At 34.3% G+C, this 20,180-nt stretch overlaps 1 protein-coding gene across 3 annotated transcripts in view; it reads right to left on the bottom strand.

The window, feature by feature from the left end:
- The window catches only part of LOC136039461 (uncharacterized), an 87,276-nt gene that overhangs the window by 36,179 nt on the left and 30,917 nt on the right, over positions 1 to 20,180 (bottom strand). For 2 of the 3 annotated variants that reach the window (XR_010620456.1, XM_065723225.1), the window contains exon 3: positions 2,339 to 2,482. The exons of the other annotated variant lie outside the window; for it this stretch is intronic. Coding sequence is in view for 1 of the 2 variants with exons in the window: in XM_065723225.1 (XP_065579297.1) it covers positions 2,339 to 2,482 (144 nt within the window). In the remaining variant the exon portion in view is untranslated. The remainder of the gene's footprint in view (positions 1 to 2,338; positions 2,483 to 20,180) is intronic. 3 annotated transcript variants of the gene reach the window in all.

Genomic DNA, 20,180 nt, shown 5'->3' with positions numbered 1-20,180 from the left:
AACCGGGAATATAAATTACGACCGGGACACAGGGACACAACTACAACGGGGACGCCGGGGGCACAGGCGGGATATATAATTGACGACTGAGAAACAGGGATTGTTTGAATAGAAATTACAGACCGGGACACCGGGACACAAATGACGACCGGGACACTGGGACACAGGGAATATAAATGACGACCGGGAAACTCAAAGAGAAATTACAAACTGGGACACCAGGACACAAATGACGACCGGGACACAGGGAATATAAATGCTATCTATATGCACAGACAATGGGACAGCGAAGAATGTTGTATATTCGCATGTTTTACGTAGTTAAAAATATATATTTATATCTATCTCTATTCACAGGTGGGACACAGGGACACAGCTACAATGGCGCGTAACTAATATGGCGCGTAACGACTTACGCGCACGGGGGGGCTTGGGGGGGCGCGAAGCGCCCCACCAGCTAGGTGTTGGGGTGGCGCGAAGCGCCACCCCAACAGCAAGTATATATATATATATATATATATATATATATATATATATATATATATATATATATATATATATATATATATACACGTATATATATATATATATATATATATATATATATATATATATATATATATATATATATATATATATATATATATATATACGTATATATATATATATATATATATATATATATATATATATATATATATATATATATATATATATATATATATATATATATATATATATATATATATATATATATATATATATATATACGTATATATATATATATATATATATATATATATATATATATATATATATATATATATATATATATATATATATATACGTATATATATATATATATATATATATATATATTATATACGTATATATATATATATATATATATATATATATATATATATATATATATATATATATATATATATATATATATATATATATATATATATATATATATATATATATATATATATATATATATTGTATATATATATATATGGTGAATCTTCCCGTATAACACTTCTTCATTCTAGGGTTACAAAAAATCAGCAACTTCAGTTTAATTTAGTAAGTCTGCTGTTAATTCCATTCGTCCTTCCTGTTTATCCTTCAAAGATACGTGTCTTTCTGCTACTAGTTTCGATACTGCTAAAACTACTACTGCACCTAAAGCTAAGGCTACTAATATTAATTTTAATGCAACTCCTTCTACTGCTAATACTGTTATTGACGGTACTACTGTTACTAAAGCTAATTGTATTTAGGTGAAAGTTGTATTGAGTTAAATCGGAACCCGCTATACCCACACATTCCGTCAAGAGGACATATCACCAATACTTCAGAAACGGTTGATGGTTTTAAATTGGAACTTTCAGCTTAAACTAAAGGGGATGTATTGGAAAATGAAGATCCGATCACTCCTTCATAAATTAAAAACACTGTCATTTTTTCAAATTTTTCAGAATTAACCCCCCCCCCCTAATAGAGTGGATCCGTTCCAATTATGTAAATCAAGTATCTAAGACTTCTGCTTATTTTTTCCAGCAAGTTTCATCCCGATCCCTCCAATCTAAGCGTTTTCCATGATTTTAGGTTCCCCCACCCCAAAATCCTCCCAACGTCACCAGATCCGATCGATATTCAAAATAAGAGCATTGAGCCACGATATCCTTCTAAATATCAAATTTCATTGAGATCCAATCGCCCGTTCGTAAGTAAAAAGTACCTCTTTTTTTCCAATTTTTCAGAATTACCCCCCCCCCCCCAAATACCCCAAAGGGAGCGGATCCGTTCGGTTATGTCAATCATGTATCTAGGACTTGTGATTATTTTTCCCACCAAGTTTCATCCCGATCACTCCACTCTAAGTGTTTTCCAAGATTTTAGGCTTCCCCCTCCCAACTCCCCCCAATGTCACCATATCCGGTCAGGATTTAAAATAAGAGCTCTGAGACAAAAAAATTTTCCAAACCTTAAATTTCATTAAGATCTGATTAGCTGTTCGTAAGTTAAAAATACTTTAATTTTTCTATTTTTTCCGAATTAACGGGCCCCCACTCCCCCCAGATCGTCAAATCGGGAAAACAACCATTTCTAATTGAATTTGGTCCGGTCCTTGATACGCCTGCCAAATTTCATCGTCCTAGCTTACCTGGAAGTGCCTAATTAGCAAAACCGGGACCGACAGACAGACCAACAGACCGACAGAATATGAGATTGCTATATGTCACTTGGTTAATACCAAGTGCCATAAAAAGATGAAAGGAGAAACACATTGAGCTTCGGTCAAAAAGAGAAAACAATAGAAACTTACCTAGAACGCACTGGTAAGCAACATTTACAAACCCAGGCGAGCAAATACAGACTTTTCCTCTGGTACTGACAAGGCACCTACCATGGGGGTCTAATCCACACACAAACTGATTTGGACTGCAACTATCTCTGTATTCTGTGGTAGCTAAAACATAAAAATGCTTTTAAATATATTAACAAGGGTTTTTTGGGGAAATCCCTTTGGTATCCAAACGAGCTCAAGGTTATTGTTTTCTAGCATAGGTTAACTGCATGACAAGGGATTCATGATAACACAAACATAATGAAGTTTTAGTTGACTGCAAACTATGCTTAAATTACATGTAGTCCCCTGACTATCTACGTATTGAGTGAGATACGAGCTGTATGACGCATAAAGTATACCTGGTTGAAACCCAGGCTATTTGTATGGTAATGTTAGCTTAAAGACGATTAGCAAGAATTTTCAAATTACGGCTACTACATATTTTCCTATGTATTAAACCATGTGGGAACAACAGGCTGGCAATCACACGTGATCCTTCCACCCTGTTTGAACTATCTCCTCTCGTCACCTCCCCAAAAAATCTCCATTGAATTTTCTAAGCTTTACTTCATACTAGCCTAATCTACCTAATAGCCTAATCTCGGAGGTTGTCAAAGTCCGAACGGTCAGACAAAACGGCTAAATAGCTATTACTTTTCTGCAAGGCATAGACAGGGAATTTCTAGTGTTTAACCAACCTCCAGAAGTCTTATGGTGTAGGCGGGATATCCTTTTCCAAAGCAAAATATGAAAAAGTGTAATTTTTGCAGTGTCATTTAATTTTGCATTATTTAAATAGTTGGTTTTGCAGGGGCCGAGAATGTAAATATTCTACCTTCTCCTCCCCCAGGCAGCTACCCATGATTTACCGTGCATTAGAAACATACTAGAAAAATTCATGAGATGTGCAGATAGATAGATTTTTTACTATACAATAAATTTTGATTATTAAACAATATATATCATTGAATAGCAACAACAACCATCAAATAATTCCCTCCCCCTACAAGGCTCCATGGCCAGGAAAGAGAGGATAAAAAATAAAAAAGGAGAAACACTAAAACACATATTCATATAAAGATGAAAATATCAATCAGTCAACCTCCACGGACTACATACGAAAACAGACCCAGAGCGAAATGCCATGCCAATTAAACAAAAAATCGCACAATTACGACTCTGACGAGAGACATCAACCGAATGTGAGCATTAAGGCTGTGATTAAGTGAATTTGGAAACATAGAGGTTCAAAATTGAAGTTAGGGTAACCTTCTGTCTCTCAATTCTCTACAGACCGTCGATTGTCTAAAACCCTTCAAATAGTACTTACTCATTGGCGGAAATAACAGGTTAATTATACCAGCTTGTCAATATGGTCTCTAGGGGTGTTATCAGCGATCTGACACGATTCTTTCTGGCAAAAAACTTGTAAAAATTTCAGGTAGCCGAAAATATTCTATGGGACTGTTCGAAAACAGGAGAATACATCGAAAAATGGTTGCAATCATCTTACAGGTTGTTGTCTTCTGCTCATGATAGTACCGATTTTGTTCCAAAAGCAATATCCTTCACAGGGTACACATGTGAAAAAGAGCTAGACATTTTCTAAGATTTCTAAGCAATTAGAGGAAATAGAGCAAAATTCTAGCAAACATTTTGTAGCATCTTCAAGAAGCTATGGCCTGATATTAAAAGTGGTATCTTCCGCCAATCAATACTTGAGTACTTTTTAAATATACATTTTCAATTTTAACATGGGATTTTCGAGTTCCATCAGTTCACTTAGTCACGGCCTTAAAAAAGGAAGAAAACGAGAAAAAATATATAAATTAATCAGAGATTAAAGATTTTTTTACAGTCCTTCTAAAGGCACCAAACAAATGACACTCTCTAGGCAGTTCAAGTGAAGTCTTCCAGACAGACTAACAAGCAGTCAGGGGGTTGAACTCTGATCTGACTGATGGACTGATTTAAGTCCGAATACTATCATAATTATGAAGATATTATGTAGAATGGTCAGATACAAAATACGGTCTAGTTTTAAGGGTCACAGTACCTAAACAGAAAACACTTAACCTAAATAGATGAACATACCAAGGCTATACCCGTGGGGGGCGGTAGAGGATTTGAATCCCTCCCCCAAAATGTTTGTCTGACAGAAACAAAAAAGAATACAAACAAATTTTGATGCGTTTTTAAAAGTTTTTTTACCCCCACCCCTCAAAAAAAATCCGAGATATGATCCTGGAACACACATTTTTTATTTTTTCGAAGGTATGAGATCAATTCGTCGAAAAATGGAACCGAAAACCCCAGAAAATGAAGTGCTAGTGAAATCTAACATCCGTAAAATCTTTGTTTTTTTTTCGTTTCGTGTCACAAAAGAGTTCTTGGTTTAAGAAATTACGAAAAGCATTCCAGCGTTTTTATAGTATTTTCAACGGTAATATTGCATGAACTGTTACTACATGACTTTTATTGATTAAAAAGAAAACTATCAAAAATTTTGATATCTGGAAAACCCTTCAACTTGATTTTTATTTTTGTTTTGTACAAAAGATCGTGACTTTAAATCTTACTCAGTTAATCCACCATGATATAAATGAAAAGAAATTCTATTTATTAGCATTCATTTTTAACGTTTGTCTGATAAATATTTTATTGTTCGTCTTGACTCTTGTTGATGCGTCAATCTGAATTTTAAATCTCTGTTTTGATTTTTTTTTTTTTCTAATTGTTTCCGTTTTTTGGAATAGTCAACCGCTATGTTTTCTACTGTTATTTATTTTGTCATTCCGCACCTCTTGCTTCATATTTTTTCTTCTCTCTTTCTTCTCTCTCTCTCCTCTATTTTTATTCTCACTCTATACCTCTAATATTCGTTTATGAAAACAGTTCATTGAAGGCCTTGTCCAGACAATAATTGATCTAGAGCTCACTATTAACCTAATGCTCTTTTGACTCTCTCAAAATTATTCAAGTCACACGAATAGAGCAATTCCAGTTCCAAGGGATTGACTCCCTCTCCCCCCTGAGTAAAGCTAATTAGTTCTTGGCAATTAAGTCAGCAGTATTAAGCCCGTAGTGTAGGTATAATTGAAAAATTAAGTCCTTTTTAATTCGAATATAATTTTAGCCAAACAGCTGAACAAGAAAAAAAAGAAAGAAGAAAAAATAATCACAGAAACTTTATGCTCAAAGAACTATTGTAGAGACTTGGGGAGGGAGAACATCTTTCGTATCTTGGGGGTATTGTTTCAAACAATGGATGCTACTGCTCCAACTACTACAACTAACAGCTCACCACATAACCAATCCGCTTGAGGCCAACACAGCTATGCTTGCTGCTCCACTATCCTAATCTGTTCAAAACCTGGCAAGAGACTTCAAATTTCCCTTAAGCCCTTCTTTGCGACATCCTCCCCCTCCCCAAACGTAGACGACCTGCTTTCCGTTCAGACCTAGACAGTTGGTCGGAAAGCAAAATCTTCTTTAAACTCTTGTTCTTCATCCACAGAACGTTCCCTAGCCACCGGAATCTTTTTCTCATTATAGCCCTATAAAGCGAGATTGGACCACGCTTTTCGTACAGCCTACTGTTTGATATACGGTCATTCAGCTGGGAACCCTTATCATCCATAAGCAATTTCTCTAAAAAACATTTAGCAAATTTTCCTTCGCTTTTTCGGAGCGGTTGCTCCAAAAATGTGGTTGCTACAAGAAGGGTTTCAAAAGGAAAAAGTGCGCCAAATGGGATGTCCATGCAAAACCTCGTAGATCTGTTGTCCATACCGAACCTTATGCAATTGCTTTAACAGCTTCATAAAATTCTGTAAAAACGAAATTGCACGTTACCAGACCGATCAGAGATGGCTCTGGTGCAAGCATGTAATCAGGGTTAGGAGATGGGCATTGAGCCAGATCTCAAAGTTTTCTAAATAATCTTCAAAAATGTTCACACTATTCTCCTGTTTGTATCGCTTTTTTTATATTTGAAGACCCTCTTTGAACGATTTTTTGTACTCCAAAAGTGATGAATTCTGAAGTTGATAGCGTACTTTTAGGAAAACACGTACAATAAAAACATAAATAATAAGACCTTCCTGAGGAGTTTTTTAAAGGATAATGCTTATTTATTTGCCAACTAGCGGTTTGAGATTAAGTGTTTCAACATTCGCTCAGCTTCTAAGTTCTTTCAAACTCCCATTCACAATGCTGAACAATCTATAGCTTCTTTCGCTGCAAACAAAAAGGTCGAAAAAGTTGTTTTTATATTGAAAAACCACTTGAAAGCATCAATTTGGGACTTGGCAAGGCTACATAAATCATTGTTAAATAATCCTTGACGTTGCTTCCAGGAGCCAAGCTGCTCAGCCTGAAAAGTCTTTTGAGGCCTATAGTCTTGTGACTTTTTAAGGATATGACTTAACTATTATATACGTTCCCTTTTGAAAAACAAACGCAACGGTTCTTTTGTCTGATATTTTTGGCTTAGTTCAGCATGTTATTTGCGGTTGTGAAGACACAATCAAGTATTACTTGATTAACTCTCCTGCACCACATCATGACCTTTGGTCGGCCGAAGATAATGTTAGCAAGACAATTGTTGCAGAAACTCTGCCAAACCTCATCTTTTAATGATAATCAAAGCATTCTAATACCTGAGCAATAGCAAAATCACATTGTTGATAAAAAGCCAATAAAAATGAATTATATGTGTTTTCCTTGATTTTAACATCCAATTGCAGTACTGAAAAAGAAAATTATACTGACAAGAAATTACTTTGAAAGGCCTATTGTAAACCCTAAATTGTTTCCGAGTAAAATCTGATCATGAAACATCGTTTTGTATTGCTCCGGATTCATCAATTAGATAGGACAGGTGTGCTAAGTTTCCATCTTTTCTAATTTCAAAGATCTGCTCAAAATCTTCGCTCTAATTTGTCAAACATGAATAATACACCTGAAAGTTGAATTCAGCAGAACAAATTACGCACATACACATTATTAGCTCTGTAACTTTTCACAAATTTAATTTTATATTCAAATCTGGCTCAAGTGCAAAGCTTTTTTTTTCAGGTTGCTAGAAGTTTTGGCTGCGAAAACTTCTGGTACCTGCTTATTGGCACGAATAACCTCTTAGTTTATTAAATAAAAAAAACAAGTTTTTTTAAATGAAAGTAAGGAGCGACATTAAAACTTAAAACGAACAGAAATTACTCCGTATATGAAAGGGGCTTTTCCTCCTCGACACCCCGCTCCTTACGCTAAAGTTTTTCATTGTTTTAAAAAGTAGAGTTGCGAAAAAGAATCAAACTTTAGCGCAAGGAGCGGGGTGTCGAGGAGGAAAAGCCCCTTTCATATACGGAGTAATTTCTGTTCGTTTTAAGTTTTAATGTCGCTCCTTACTTTCATTTAAAAAACTTGTTTTTTTTATTTAATTTCTGAAAGTTTTTTTAATTAATGCATGACTGATTTTGGCTCTCCGTACATAAATTATTAAAATGAAATTTGCATATTAATTCTTTTTTTTGGCTAAATGGCTTACTCTTAGTTTCGATCAGACGATTTTGAGATAAATTAATAAAATAAAATAAATTAAAATGTAAATAAATAAAATCTGATTATTTAATGGGGGCTACAGTTCGTTACCACGAACTGTTTGATATATGCAAGAATTTTGTCGCCGAGGAAATGGATGTGCGCTTTGCATCATCGTTGTATTGATTGATTTTTATAATACACAAAAGAAAGTGAATTCAAAGTCATAAATATAACAACATAATAAATTATGATAGCAGCATTTGATATTCAGAACATATTTTTTGGCTCGCATGCAGCTTAAAATTGATAGAATAAAATAATTAAGAAATTTAGAAAGTCCTGATGTATTAGATCATTCTTATAGTTGGCCTCTGACGCTTTATTCAACCTTAGCTAATTACGTCTATGACATTGGAAAACAAATAGATCCCGGGATTATTGAACCAGTACAGAAGTCCTACCTTACGAGATGAACAGTCTAAAGTTGTGGTTCTCAAAATACGTGCTGTGTCATAAGAACATGCAATGAGTATGAATAACTTAAAAGAGTAGAAACTGACGCAAATGTCGACAAAAAACTATCAATACCATCTAGATTGTGGCGATACCTACCATTTTTTTAGCTTGTAATCATTTTTGTCAGGAACTGATATCAAATGCTTATTTCTACCCTTATTTTACTAAGCAGACTAAGTAAATTAAGTATTCTTATTATTATAAAATATCAAGTGTTACCAAAAGCTAGGTTGCGTTGATAGTATTTTTTGTCGAAGTTAGCACCAGTTCTCACTTTAATAAGTTACCCATACTATTTATTACCATGATTCGAATGTTATGCTCCCATATTGCAAATCTTGAAATTAAATAAGAGAAGGTGAAAACACAAATAGGAATATGGTTTTCCCTTGATTCCTAATGAGAGGAAGAAAGAGGGTTTGTAATATTGATTAAGAAATAAAGATATATTCGATAGGTAATTCACCGTAATACTCTAAGGTTTTGTGGAGATCCAGGAGAACCAGGATGCCCTCTTTTCCTGATAAAAAAATATATGTTAACAAGAGCCAGCTTGCACAGTTTACAGACCTTGGACTAGGGGCTAGGGGAAGAGGTTTTTCAACCCCGGAGGCATTGTTATTTGACCTTTTAGCTATTTTGAACCTATTGACCTAAAAAAATAATGATCAAAGAAATTTGATTGGATGCATTTGAGGAAAAAAGGTGTGAGAGGAGTTTAGTTGCACTCCGATCTCCCATCGTCCGAAAGAACGAAAATACAAAACAGACAATACAACCAATACAATCTAGTCAAAGGGTGATAAGGACCCAAACGTTGACAGGCATCAGTACCTAATCTAGCATAAAGTTTTTTGTAAACAAAGATAATATCAGTGGCACAAAACTTTCTAATAATCTTCCAATTTCTATATGAAAGCGGCAGATACAACAAATTTTTGCAATAGAGAAAATACAGAACCCACATATTTTGCAAATGTTGACGATTAAGAAACGGGCGTAAACCGGCCAGAAACAATATAGAATGATCGCAATATGTAGAATTAAGTCTGCATAAAGCTTTTCGTGAATGAGTCCCCTGCAAAGTTTTATGCGACCAACCGTCCATATCAACTTTGTATCTTAACAATGGACAAATAATATAGCTTACCTACTTTGCCCCCGGGGGGCTATGGGGTTGTCAACCCCAGAGACAGAGTAATATTGCCTATAAAATGTTTTGAGCGAAATAGCTTTTTTAAAACTTTTGATCGGATCCGTTTGAGAAAAAACGGTTTGGATGGGGGGCCTGGCTGCCCTCCAATCACTTTTGACTCTTAAACAGGGAACTACAACTTTGATTTGCAGTCAAATGAACCTCCTCTAAGGTTAATAGGACCATCCCTTCCATAAATACCTCATGTGTTAACAACGAGCAACTTGGATAACTTAGAACCCTTTCCCCACGGCTGTGAGGGGTTCTGTCAATCCCAGAGAAATTGTTATACGATTTGCAATCAAATGAGCTCCTTCAAAGGTTATACGACCAGGCCTTCCATTTGAAGTACCTGTTGGAAAAATTATCAAAAATAAAACATTGAAGCCTTACGGCTCCTTACTATAGGCAACATTATGGCGTTGCCTCTGACAAAACTTTTGTTGCAAAAGAGATAATTTAAGCTATGATAAGATATTAATTTCAAAAATTTATTTCAAAAGCCTTGAAGGGCTAAATTTGACTTCCGGAGTCATAAAATAATACAAACAAAAATTTTTTTAAGAAAACAAGAAAACTAAAAAACGTTCAAACAATGCTAAAACAACAATATCAAAATGAGAAATCATTCGTTAGTAAAAATAATTCCAATTACAACAAAGTGGTGTCTATAGTTACTCTTGCCGCAGGTTTTGCCCAAAGAGGGTCAAATGCAGGGAAATTCTAAATCAGCCAATCAGCTTTTCCTGACATAAAAGTCTGAACTGAAAGTTTTGAGCACTCTGTCTTGAATACCGATAGCGTAATAAAGGGTACAATTGTAATCATCTGGCCATAAACCTCTAATCGGAGGTTTTTGATATCCCCTCCTCTACCATTCACCTCCCAGCTCCCTTACAAAGGGAATACCAAAAACGTATTTCGATATAACGGCGTAACGAAAAAAAATATCTCATTTATCTATACTCATTTTCATGAAAACAATCGAATTTCTTACCAGCAACCTCCCAAAGATGCCATTAACAAACCCTTCGGGCTTTTTATCTGAGTGACACAGCTGCATATATCTCATTTGAAAGTTTAAGGGAGGAAACCAGTAAAATATTTAATATCCTATTTAAAAAAAAAATCTTATCTTGACTTCTTTAATTTCATCGTCTTGGACAAATATAGCTTTTAAGGTTTGCCATTTTAAGAAATAAGAACAGCAAAATTTAATTTGAAAAAAAAACAAAGTTTTTCTTATGGAAGTAAGGACCGAACCAAATGGAATTAGTAAGTGAAGTTAAAATTTATTGCTTTTCAGTTTACGCAATATATATCTCCAAACCCAGTTCAAATAAACTGACTTGTGATATTTTCCAATATTTATAGGTTTCAGAAACTCGTGATAACCGAATCCCTATTGATAACTGAACTAGCTTGAGTTTTTTTTTAAGAGAATAATAATTTTGCATCAATAACTATAGATATCATGGCCTATGAAATACTACTAAGAGGCTTATAAATTAGTTAATTATTTTCAGTAGACTACTTATGGAAATTTTTCCTCCTAAGAAAACATCTTGTATTTTATAGTTGGTTTGTGGTTTCAGCGAAGTGCTAGTTATAAAAACTCTACAAATATGAGAAAATATCACGACTACGTTAGTTTTCGGTAGTTTTGTGGACAAACATTGCATAATCTTTAAAGCAATAATATTTGTTTGTTTTAAGTTTCTACTTCTCTCAACTTCAGTAGCTATTTTTTCCTTAACGAGTTAAAAGAAGATTGCTCTCTTCCTGGTGGTCTAATTACTGATCAGGCCCCTCCCCCTCTGAATTAAAAAACCTTAAATACAGCCGCTTATAGGAAGTACATTGAATGGGTGCATTTAATGTTTACACCATGTGGTTCAAACACCATGTGTTTGACATGGTGTTTTTGGTATATATGGTGTAAATGTGTTTTATATGGTGTTTTTGGTGTTTTTGGAAAACAATTTTTTGGCTCAAACAACATGTGTGTCTACAAAAGTTTGAAGTGTCCACAAAGCCGTTTAATTCCCTGTCACTACGATTAATCCCTTCTCAAAGCTTTCGAATGTTAAGCATTCCCCCCCGTCCCCCAAAAATAAAAAGGAATTCTAAAATGCATTTTGAATTACTATATATATTTATGACTTAGATAGCTTTAGATAACGGACACGGAAAAGTATACATTGAACAGCTAAAATTTGACTAACCGGAATGATATTAAAATAGCTGTAAAGACTCTTAGTTGGAGATTAAATAAAAAAACTAGTTTTTTAAACTGAAAGTAAGGAGCAACATCAAAACTTAAAACGAACAGAAATTACTCCGTATATGAAATGGATTGTCCCCTCCGCAATCCTTCGCTCTTTACGCTAAAGTTTGACTCTGTCACAATTCTGCTTTTTAAAACAATTAAAAGCTTTAGCGTAAAGAGCGAGGGATTGCGGAGGGGACAACCCATTTTATATACAGAGTAATTTCGGTTCGTTTTAACTTTTAATGTCACTCCTTACTTTCAATCTAGTTTTTTTATTTAATTTTTGAACGTTTTTGATTTAATGCATTTTTGATTTTGGCTCTCCGCACATAAATTATTAAAATGAAATTTTCATATTAATTCTTTTTTGGCTAAATGGCTTTCTCTTAGTTTTGATCAGTTTGAGAAATAAGGGGTGGGGAAGGAGGCCTAGTTGCCCTCTAATTTTTCGGTTACTTAAAAAGGCAACTAGAACTTTTAATTTTTAGCGAACGTTTTTATTAGTAAAAAATATACATAACTTAAGAATTAACTTACGTAACAAACTTTTACATTCTTATATTTTTTATTATGTATATGAGGGGGTTTGTCCCCTCGTTAATACCTCGCTCTTTACTCTAAATCTTAAGTTTTGTCCCAATTCTTTAAAAATGACCCCTAAATCAGAAAGCCCGTAGAATAAATAGTTGAAATTACTAAAAATACTTTTAGTAAGGTATTTATCTCCTCCTAAATACCTCGCACTTTATTCTAAAGTATTTTTAGAACCCCTCATATGCGTAATAATCTCTGTTCGTTTTAGGTTGAAATGCTACTCCTTACTTTCAGTTGAAACAACTTTCATGTTTATTTTTTCATTGTTTTTTTTAAATATTAATGCTAGAAAATCCCGCACCCTTTTCATTGAATTTCTCTTCCCCCATGACATATTCCTCCAAGGTAAGATTCTCCCACATAGCCCCGTCTCCTCAACCCCACCCCAAACCAAAAAAATCTCCCTGAAAACGTCTGTACACTTCCCAATAACCATTACTGTATGTAAACACTGGACAAAGTTTGTAACTTGCAGCCCCTCCCCACAGGACTTTGTGGGAGTGAGTCATTCCAAAGACATAGTTATTATGGTTTTCGACTATGTGGAACAAAATGGCTGTCTCAGAATTTTGATCTGTTGACTTTGGGAAAAAAATGAGCGTGGGAGGGTTCCTAGGTGCCCAAACAAAACTTTTGTTGCAAAAGAGATAATTTAAGATATGATAAGATATTAATTTCAAAAGCCTCGAAGGGCTTTTTTTTTCAAAAGCCTCGAAGGGCTAAATTTGACTTCCGGAGTCATAAAATAATACAAACAAAAAAAATAATAAGAAAACAAGAAAACTAAAAAACGTGCAAACAATGCTAACACAACAATATCAAAATGAGAAATCAATGAAATCAAGAAATCAATATCAATGAGAAATGAGAAGATGCCATTAACAAACCCTTCGGGCTTTTTATCTGCGTGACCCAGCTGCATATATCTCATTTGAAAGTTTAAGGGAGGAAAGCAGTAAAATATTTAATATCTTATTTAAATTTTTTTTTATCTTGACTTCTTTAATTTCATCGTCTTGGACAAATATAGCTTTTAAAGTTTGCCATTTTAAGAAATAAAAAGAGCAAAATTTAATTAAAAAAAAAAAACAAAGTTTTTCTTATGGAAGTAAGGACCGAACCAAACAAAATTAGTAAGTGAAGTTAAAATTTATTGCTTTTCAGTTTACGCAATATATATATCTCCAAACCCAGTTAAAATAAACTGACTTGTGATATTTTCCAATATTTATAGGTTTCAGAAACTCGCGATAACCGAATCCCTATTGATAACTGAACTAGCTTGAGTTTTTTTTTTAAGAGAATAATAATTTTGCATCAATAACTATAGATATCATGGCCTATGAAATACTACTAAGAGGCTCATAAATTAGTTAATTATTTTCAGTAGACTACTTATGGAAATTTTTCCTCCTAAGAAAACATCTTGTATTTTATATTTGGTTTGTGGTTTCAGCAAAGTGCTAGTTATAAAAACTCTACAAATATGAGAAAATATCACGACTACGTTAGTTTTCGGTAGTTTTGTGGACATACGTTGCGTAATCTTTAAAGCAATAATATTTGTTTCTTTTAAGTTTCGACTTCTCTCAACTTCAGTAGCTATTTTTTCCTTAACGAGTTAAAAGAAGATTGCTCTCTTCCTGGTGGTCTAATTACTTATCAAGCCCCTCCCCCTCTGAATTAAAAAACATTAAATACAGCCCCTTATATGAAGTACATTCAATGGGTGCATTTAATGTTTAGAACATTAATTTTTGGTTCAAACAACATGTGTGTCTACAAAAGTTTGAAGTGTACACAAAGCCGTTTAATTCCCTGTCACTACGATTAATCCCTTCTCAAAACTTTCGAATGTTAAGCATTCCCTCCCCCCATCCCCCAAAAAGAAAAAGGAATTCTAAAATGCATTTTGAATTACTATATATATTTATGACTTAGATAACTTTGGATAACGGACACGGAAAAGTATACATTGAAAAGCTAAAATTGACTAACCGGAATGATATTAAAATAGCTGCAAAGACCCTTAGTTGGAGATTAAATAAAAAAACTAGTTTTTTAAACTGAAAGTAAAAAAGCAACATTAAAACTTAAAACGAACAGAAATTACTCCGTATATGAAATGGATTTTCCCCTCCACAATCCTTCGCTCTTTACGCTAAAGTTTGACTCTTTGTCACAATTCTGCTTTTTAAAACAATTAAAAGCTTTAGCGTAAAGAGCGAGGGATTGTGGAGGGGACAACCCATTTCATATACGGAGTAATTTCGGTTCGTTTTAACTTTTAATGTCACTCCTTACTTTCAATCTAGTTTTTTTTATTTAATTTCTGAACGTTTTTGATTTAATGCATTTTTGATTTTGGCTCTCCGCACATAAATTATTAAAATGAAATTTTCATATTAATTCTTTTTTGGCTAAATGGCTTTCTCTTAGTTTTGATCAGTTTGAGAAATAAGGGGTGGGGAAGGAGGCCTAGTTGCCCTCCAATTTTTCGGTTACTTAAAAAGGCAACTAGAACTTTTAATTTTTAGCGAACGTTTTTAATAGTAAAAAATATGCGTAACTTAAAAATTAACTTACGTAACAAACTTTTATATTCTTATACTTTTATTATGTATATGAGGGGGTTTGTCCCCTCGTTAATACCTCACTCTTTACTCTAAATCTTAAGTTTTGTCCCAATTCTCTAAAAATGACCCCTGAATCAGAAAGGCCGTAGAATAAATAGTTGAAATTACTAAAAATACTTTTAGTAAGGTATTTATCTCCTCCTAAATACCTCGCTCTTTATGCTAAAGTATTTTTAGAACCCCTCATATGCGTAATAATCTCTGTTCGTTTTAGGTTTAAATGCTACTCCTTACTTTCAGTTGAAGAAACTTTCATGTTTATTTTTTTATTGTTTTTTTTTATATATTAATGCTAGAAAATCCCGCACCCTTTTCATTGAATTTCTCTTCCCCCATGACATATTCCTCCAAGGTAAGATTCTCCCACATAGCCCCCTCTCCTCAACCCCACCCCAAACCAAAAAAATCCTCCTGAAAACGTCTGTACACTTCCCAATAACCATTACTGTATGTAAACACTGGACAAAGTTGGTAACTTGCAGCCCCTCCCCAAAGGACTTTGTGGGAGTGAATCATTCCAAAGACATAGTTATTATGGTTTTCGACTATGTGGAACAAAATGGCTATCTCAGAATTTTGATCTGTTGACTTTGGGAAAAAAATGAGCGTGGGAGGCGGCCTAGGTGCCCTCCAATTTTTTTGGTCACTTAAAAAGGGCACTAGAACTTTTCATTTCCGTTAGAATGAGCCCTCTTGCGAGATTCTAGGACCACTTGGTCGATACGATGACCCCTGGGAAAAAAACAAACAAACAATTAAACACACACCCGTGATCTGTCTTCTGGCAAAAAATATGAAATTCCTCATTTTTGTAGATAGAAGCTTCTGCTGTAGGGTTCTCTGATACGCTGAATGCGATGGAGTGATTTTCGTTAAGATTCTTCGACTTTTGGGGGTGTTTCCCCCTATTTTCAAAAATAAGGCAAATTTTCTTAGGCTCGTAACTTTTGATGACAAAGATTAAATTTGATGAAACTTATATATTTAGAATCGGCATCAAAATTTGATTCTTCTGATGTATCTTTTAGCATCAAAATTCCGTTTTTTAGAGTTTCGTTTACTATTGAGCCGGGTCGCTCCTTACCACAGTTCGTTACCACGAATTGCTTGATTTACCAGGAAAAGAAACTGGGGAATAAAATATCATCGTAAGGTTTCTCATTGCTTTATTTTGTAACTTCACAATAGGAGAAATATGTGACTGAAATTACTCAAAAATATAATCACTGATAACTCATAACACAATAACTCATGATCCTACTGACCAGTTTGCGAATAATACTACAAATGAATTAAAGCAGCTAAAACAAAATGGTAAAATCACCTCACAATTATGCAATAAATTTTCTCCCCGTGGTAGTTTCTGTCCCAAACTCTACGGTTTACCAAAAATACATAAACAGGGTATTTCCTTAAGACCTATCGTAGCGTGTACTAAAGCCCCCCTGCCAATATTGGGAAATGGCTTTACACAGCTTTCAAACCTTTATTGTATTCTCAAAATTCCTATATTCGTAATTTGACAGATTTGGTTGAAAAACTTAGCAGCACAAGTATTTCAGAAAACACAATAGTTAGTAGTTTTGGCATTGTTTCCATGTATGCAAATATAGATGTGACTATTTCTGAGAAATTATTAAAAAACAAATACAAGAAAATTACCACCTAATCGAGGCTTCAGCGACGGGAATTGATTGTGAAGTTTTAATGCCTCTAGTTAAAATTTGTAATAAGTTTTCTATCTATTTTCAATTTTGCGATTTGTTTTTACCAGCAAAAAAATGGGTTACCCATGGGGGCACCTTTATTCGGGCTACTGGCAAATATTTATGTCGAGAACCTTGAAAATTCGGCATTAAATTCTTATTTTTTAAAACACGTCTATTGGGGTCGTTATATGGATGACGTAATTTCACTTTGGAATTATGGGGAAGCTGAACTTCGGGGCTTCTTAGATCATCTTAACACTTATGACCGAAATTTACAGTTCACCCTAGAAGTTGAAATTGAAAATAAACTACCGTTTTAAGATGTGCTAATTATTCGTAATGCTGATAAACTGGATTTTACGATCTATCGAAAGCAAACACAAAACAATAGATATCTTCACTTAAATTCAAATCACCCCCCCCCCCCCCCAACAAGTTAAAAGAGCAGTTGTAACTTCCCTCATTGACCGTGCCCTGAATATTTGCTCTGATTCGTACATAAATGCAGAAATAAACTTTATCAGAGATATTCTTTTTGGCTATGGATACCCCATTCCTTTTGTCAATAAAATAATTAAGTGTAAAATACAAAACGTTCTTGTAAAATCGAAGAAGATATTTCACAGTGTGAGGCTACTGATAAGCCCTCAAATATTGTCTATCTTCCGTAAATCCCAAAAATCACAACAAAATTAAAAAAATATTTGCACAAAAAATAATCTGTACGTAGTTTTTACTAATAATTTTAAAATCATTAATTTCTTAAATTCTGGTAAAGATAAGAACATAGTTACTCGCCATAGGGGGTCTATCAAATACCCTGTCATTGTGAAAATAACTATGTCGGTAGAACCCATCAGAATCTAGAAAAACGGTTACAACAGCATAAAAAAGATATGGACAAGGCATTAATTTCAAATGGTTCCAACAACTACTTTGATTCGGCTTTAGGTTGGCATATATTTAATAGTCCGTCCCACACAATACTTATTGAAAAATCTTCACTCATCAGTAATGATTTGGGGATAAAACAGGGGGTTCGAGAATCAATCGGAATTAATCTCAAAATAAATAATAATATTTCTTTGAACAGGGACTTAGGGGAATACTCACTAAATTGTTTATACTCAAATTTAATTAAAAATGATCTAACAAAATATTTTACTAAACCGATTTATAATAGCATTGAACCAGCTACGAAAAGTCCTTTGAGACAGGCTGCTAAAAAAGCAAGGTTGGCTCTGAGAAATTGCATTTAATCACTTTGTTCTCTTTAGTTTGAATGAGTTTATATTCTCACTTCATTCTTTTTGTCAGTCCTGGTTGAACTTCGTTGAAATAAGGATGCTAGGGCTGTTTTTAAAAAAGTTATTAAATAACATTACTTAGTTTTAATTCTCACAATTTAATGTACGTTTATTTATATATACATATTTTCTCTCTTGTTCTCGTATTGTGCTGAAGACGGCCCTTGGACAAAGGGCCGGAATAATCACAAAACTGATTTCCACTGTGGATTTCCACTTTGGAATCGAACAATAATTAATATACGAATGAAAGAGGGAAAAATAGATTGATTTTAAAGCACAAAAAGGAACAAAAAATTTGAGACGATGCATTACACCTACTTTCCTTCCCAATTTAAGCCTTAGGCTAGTGATATGAGCATTCCATCTGAAATTCAGGTCAACAATGACTCCAAGATAGAATTTTCTTTTGAAGGCAGGTACTTTAACACTGGAATATCAAAACTAATAGTATGGTGGATGGATTTAGAGTAAGATTTGCTCCTAGGTGAATTTTAAATAATTAGTAGAAGGTTTCGACGACAAACAAAAATTGTTTTGAAATTATTTTTTAAATTATGACATAAACACAAATACAAAAATTGGCTTGTTTTCATTTCGTCCCTGGGTCAATTAGACATATTTAATATTGATTTTATATAATCAATTATAACTTTTTTTCATAGCTCAAGTGGGAATTACAAGCGACAACAAACGAAAAAAAGTTTCAACCTTTTTTGAATACTTTTTATGAAACGCTAAAATCTTGGAAAACACTTAGAGTGAAGGGATCGGGATGTAACTTGGTGGGAAAAATAAGCACAAGTCCTAGATAAATGATTTTCATAACCGGAACGGATCCACTCTCTTTGGGGTAGTTGGGGGGAGGGGGTTAATTCTGAAAAATTAGAAAAAATGAGGTATTTTTAACTTACGAACGGGTGATCAGATCTCAATGAAATTTGATATTCAGAAGGATATTGTGTCTTAGAGCTCTTGTTTTAAATTCCGATCGGATCTGATGACATTGGGGTGAGGGAGTTGGGAGGGGGAAACCTAAAACTTGGAAAACACTTAGAGTGGAGTAATCGGGATGAAACTTGGTGAGGAAAATAAGCACAAGTCCTAGATACATGATTATAATAACTGGAAAGGATCTGCTCACTTTGGGGTAGTTGGGAGGGGTTAATTTTGAAAAATTAGAAAAATTAGGTATTTTTAACTTACGAACAGGTGATTGGATCTCAATGAAATTTAATATTTAGAAGGATATCGTTTCTCAGAGCTCTTATTTGAAATCCCGACTGGATCTGACGACATTGGCGGGATTTGGGAGGGGAAACCTAAAACTTGGAAAACACTTAGAGTGGAGGGATCGGGATGAAACTTGGTGAGAAAAATAAGCACAAGTCCTAGATACGTGATTGATATAACTGGAACGGATCTGCTCTCTTTGGGGTAGTGGGGGGGGGGGGGTTAATTTTGAAAAATTAGAAAAAATGAGGTATTTTTAACTTACGAACGGGTGATCAGATCTCAATAAAATTTCATATTTAGAAGGATATAGTGTCTCAAAGCTCTTATTTTAAACCCCGACCGGATCTGGTGACATTGGGGGGCGTTTGGGATGGGGGAGCCTAAAATCATTGAAAACGCTTAGATTGGAGGGATCGGGATGAAACTTGGTGGAAAAAATAAGCAGAAGTCTTAGATACGTGATTTATATAATTGGAACGGATCCGCTCTTCTGGGGGGGGGGGGGAATTCCGAAAAATTAAAAAATGACGTATTTTTAAAATAAGAAAGGGTGACCAGATCTTAATGAAAATTGATATTTAGAAGGATCTTGTGCTTTAAAGCTCTAATTTTAAATTCAGACCAGATCCTGTGACACTGAGGGGAATTGGAGGGGGAAACCGGAATTCTTGAAAAACGTGAAAATTGGGGTATTTTTATCTTACGAATAGGTGATCGGATCTTAATGGAATTTGATAACTCGAAGGAATTCATGTCTCAGAGCTCTTATTTCAAACCCCGACCAGATCTTTTGACATTGGGGGGAGTTG

The sequence above is a fragment of the Artemia franciscana genome, chromosome 19 (assembly GCF_032884065.1).
Source record: "Artemia franciscana chromosome 19, ASM3288406v1, whole genome shotgun sequence".
In the NCBI taxonomy this organism is placed as follows: domain Eukaryota; kingdom Metazoa; phylum Arthropoda; class Branchiopoda; order Anostraca; family Artemiidae; genus Artemia; species Artemia franciscana.
This window is presented reverse-complemented; position numbering and strand designations above follow the sequence as displayed.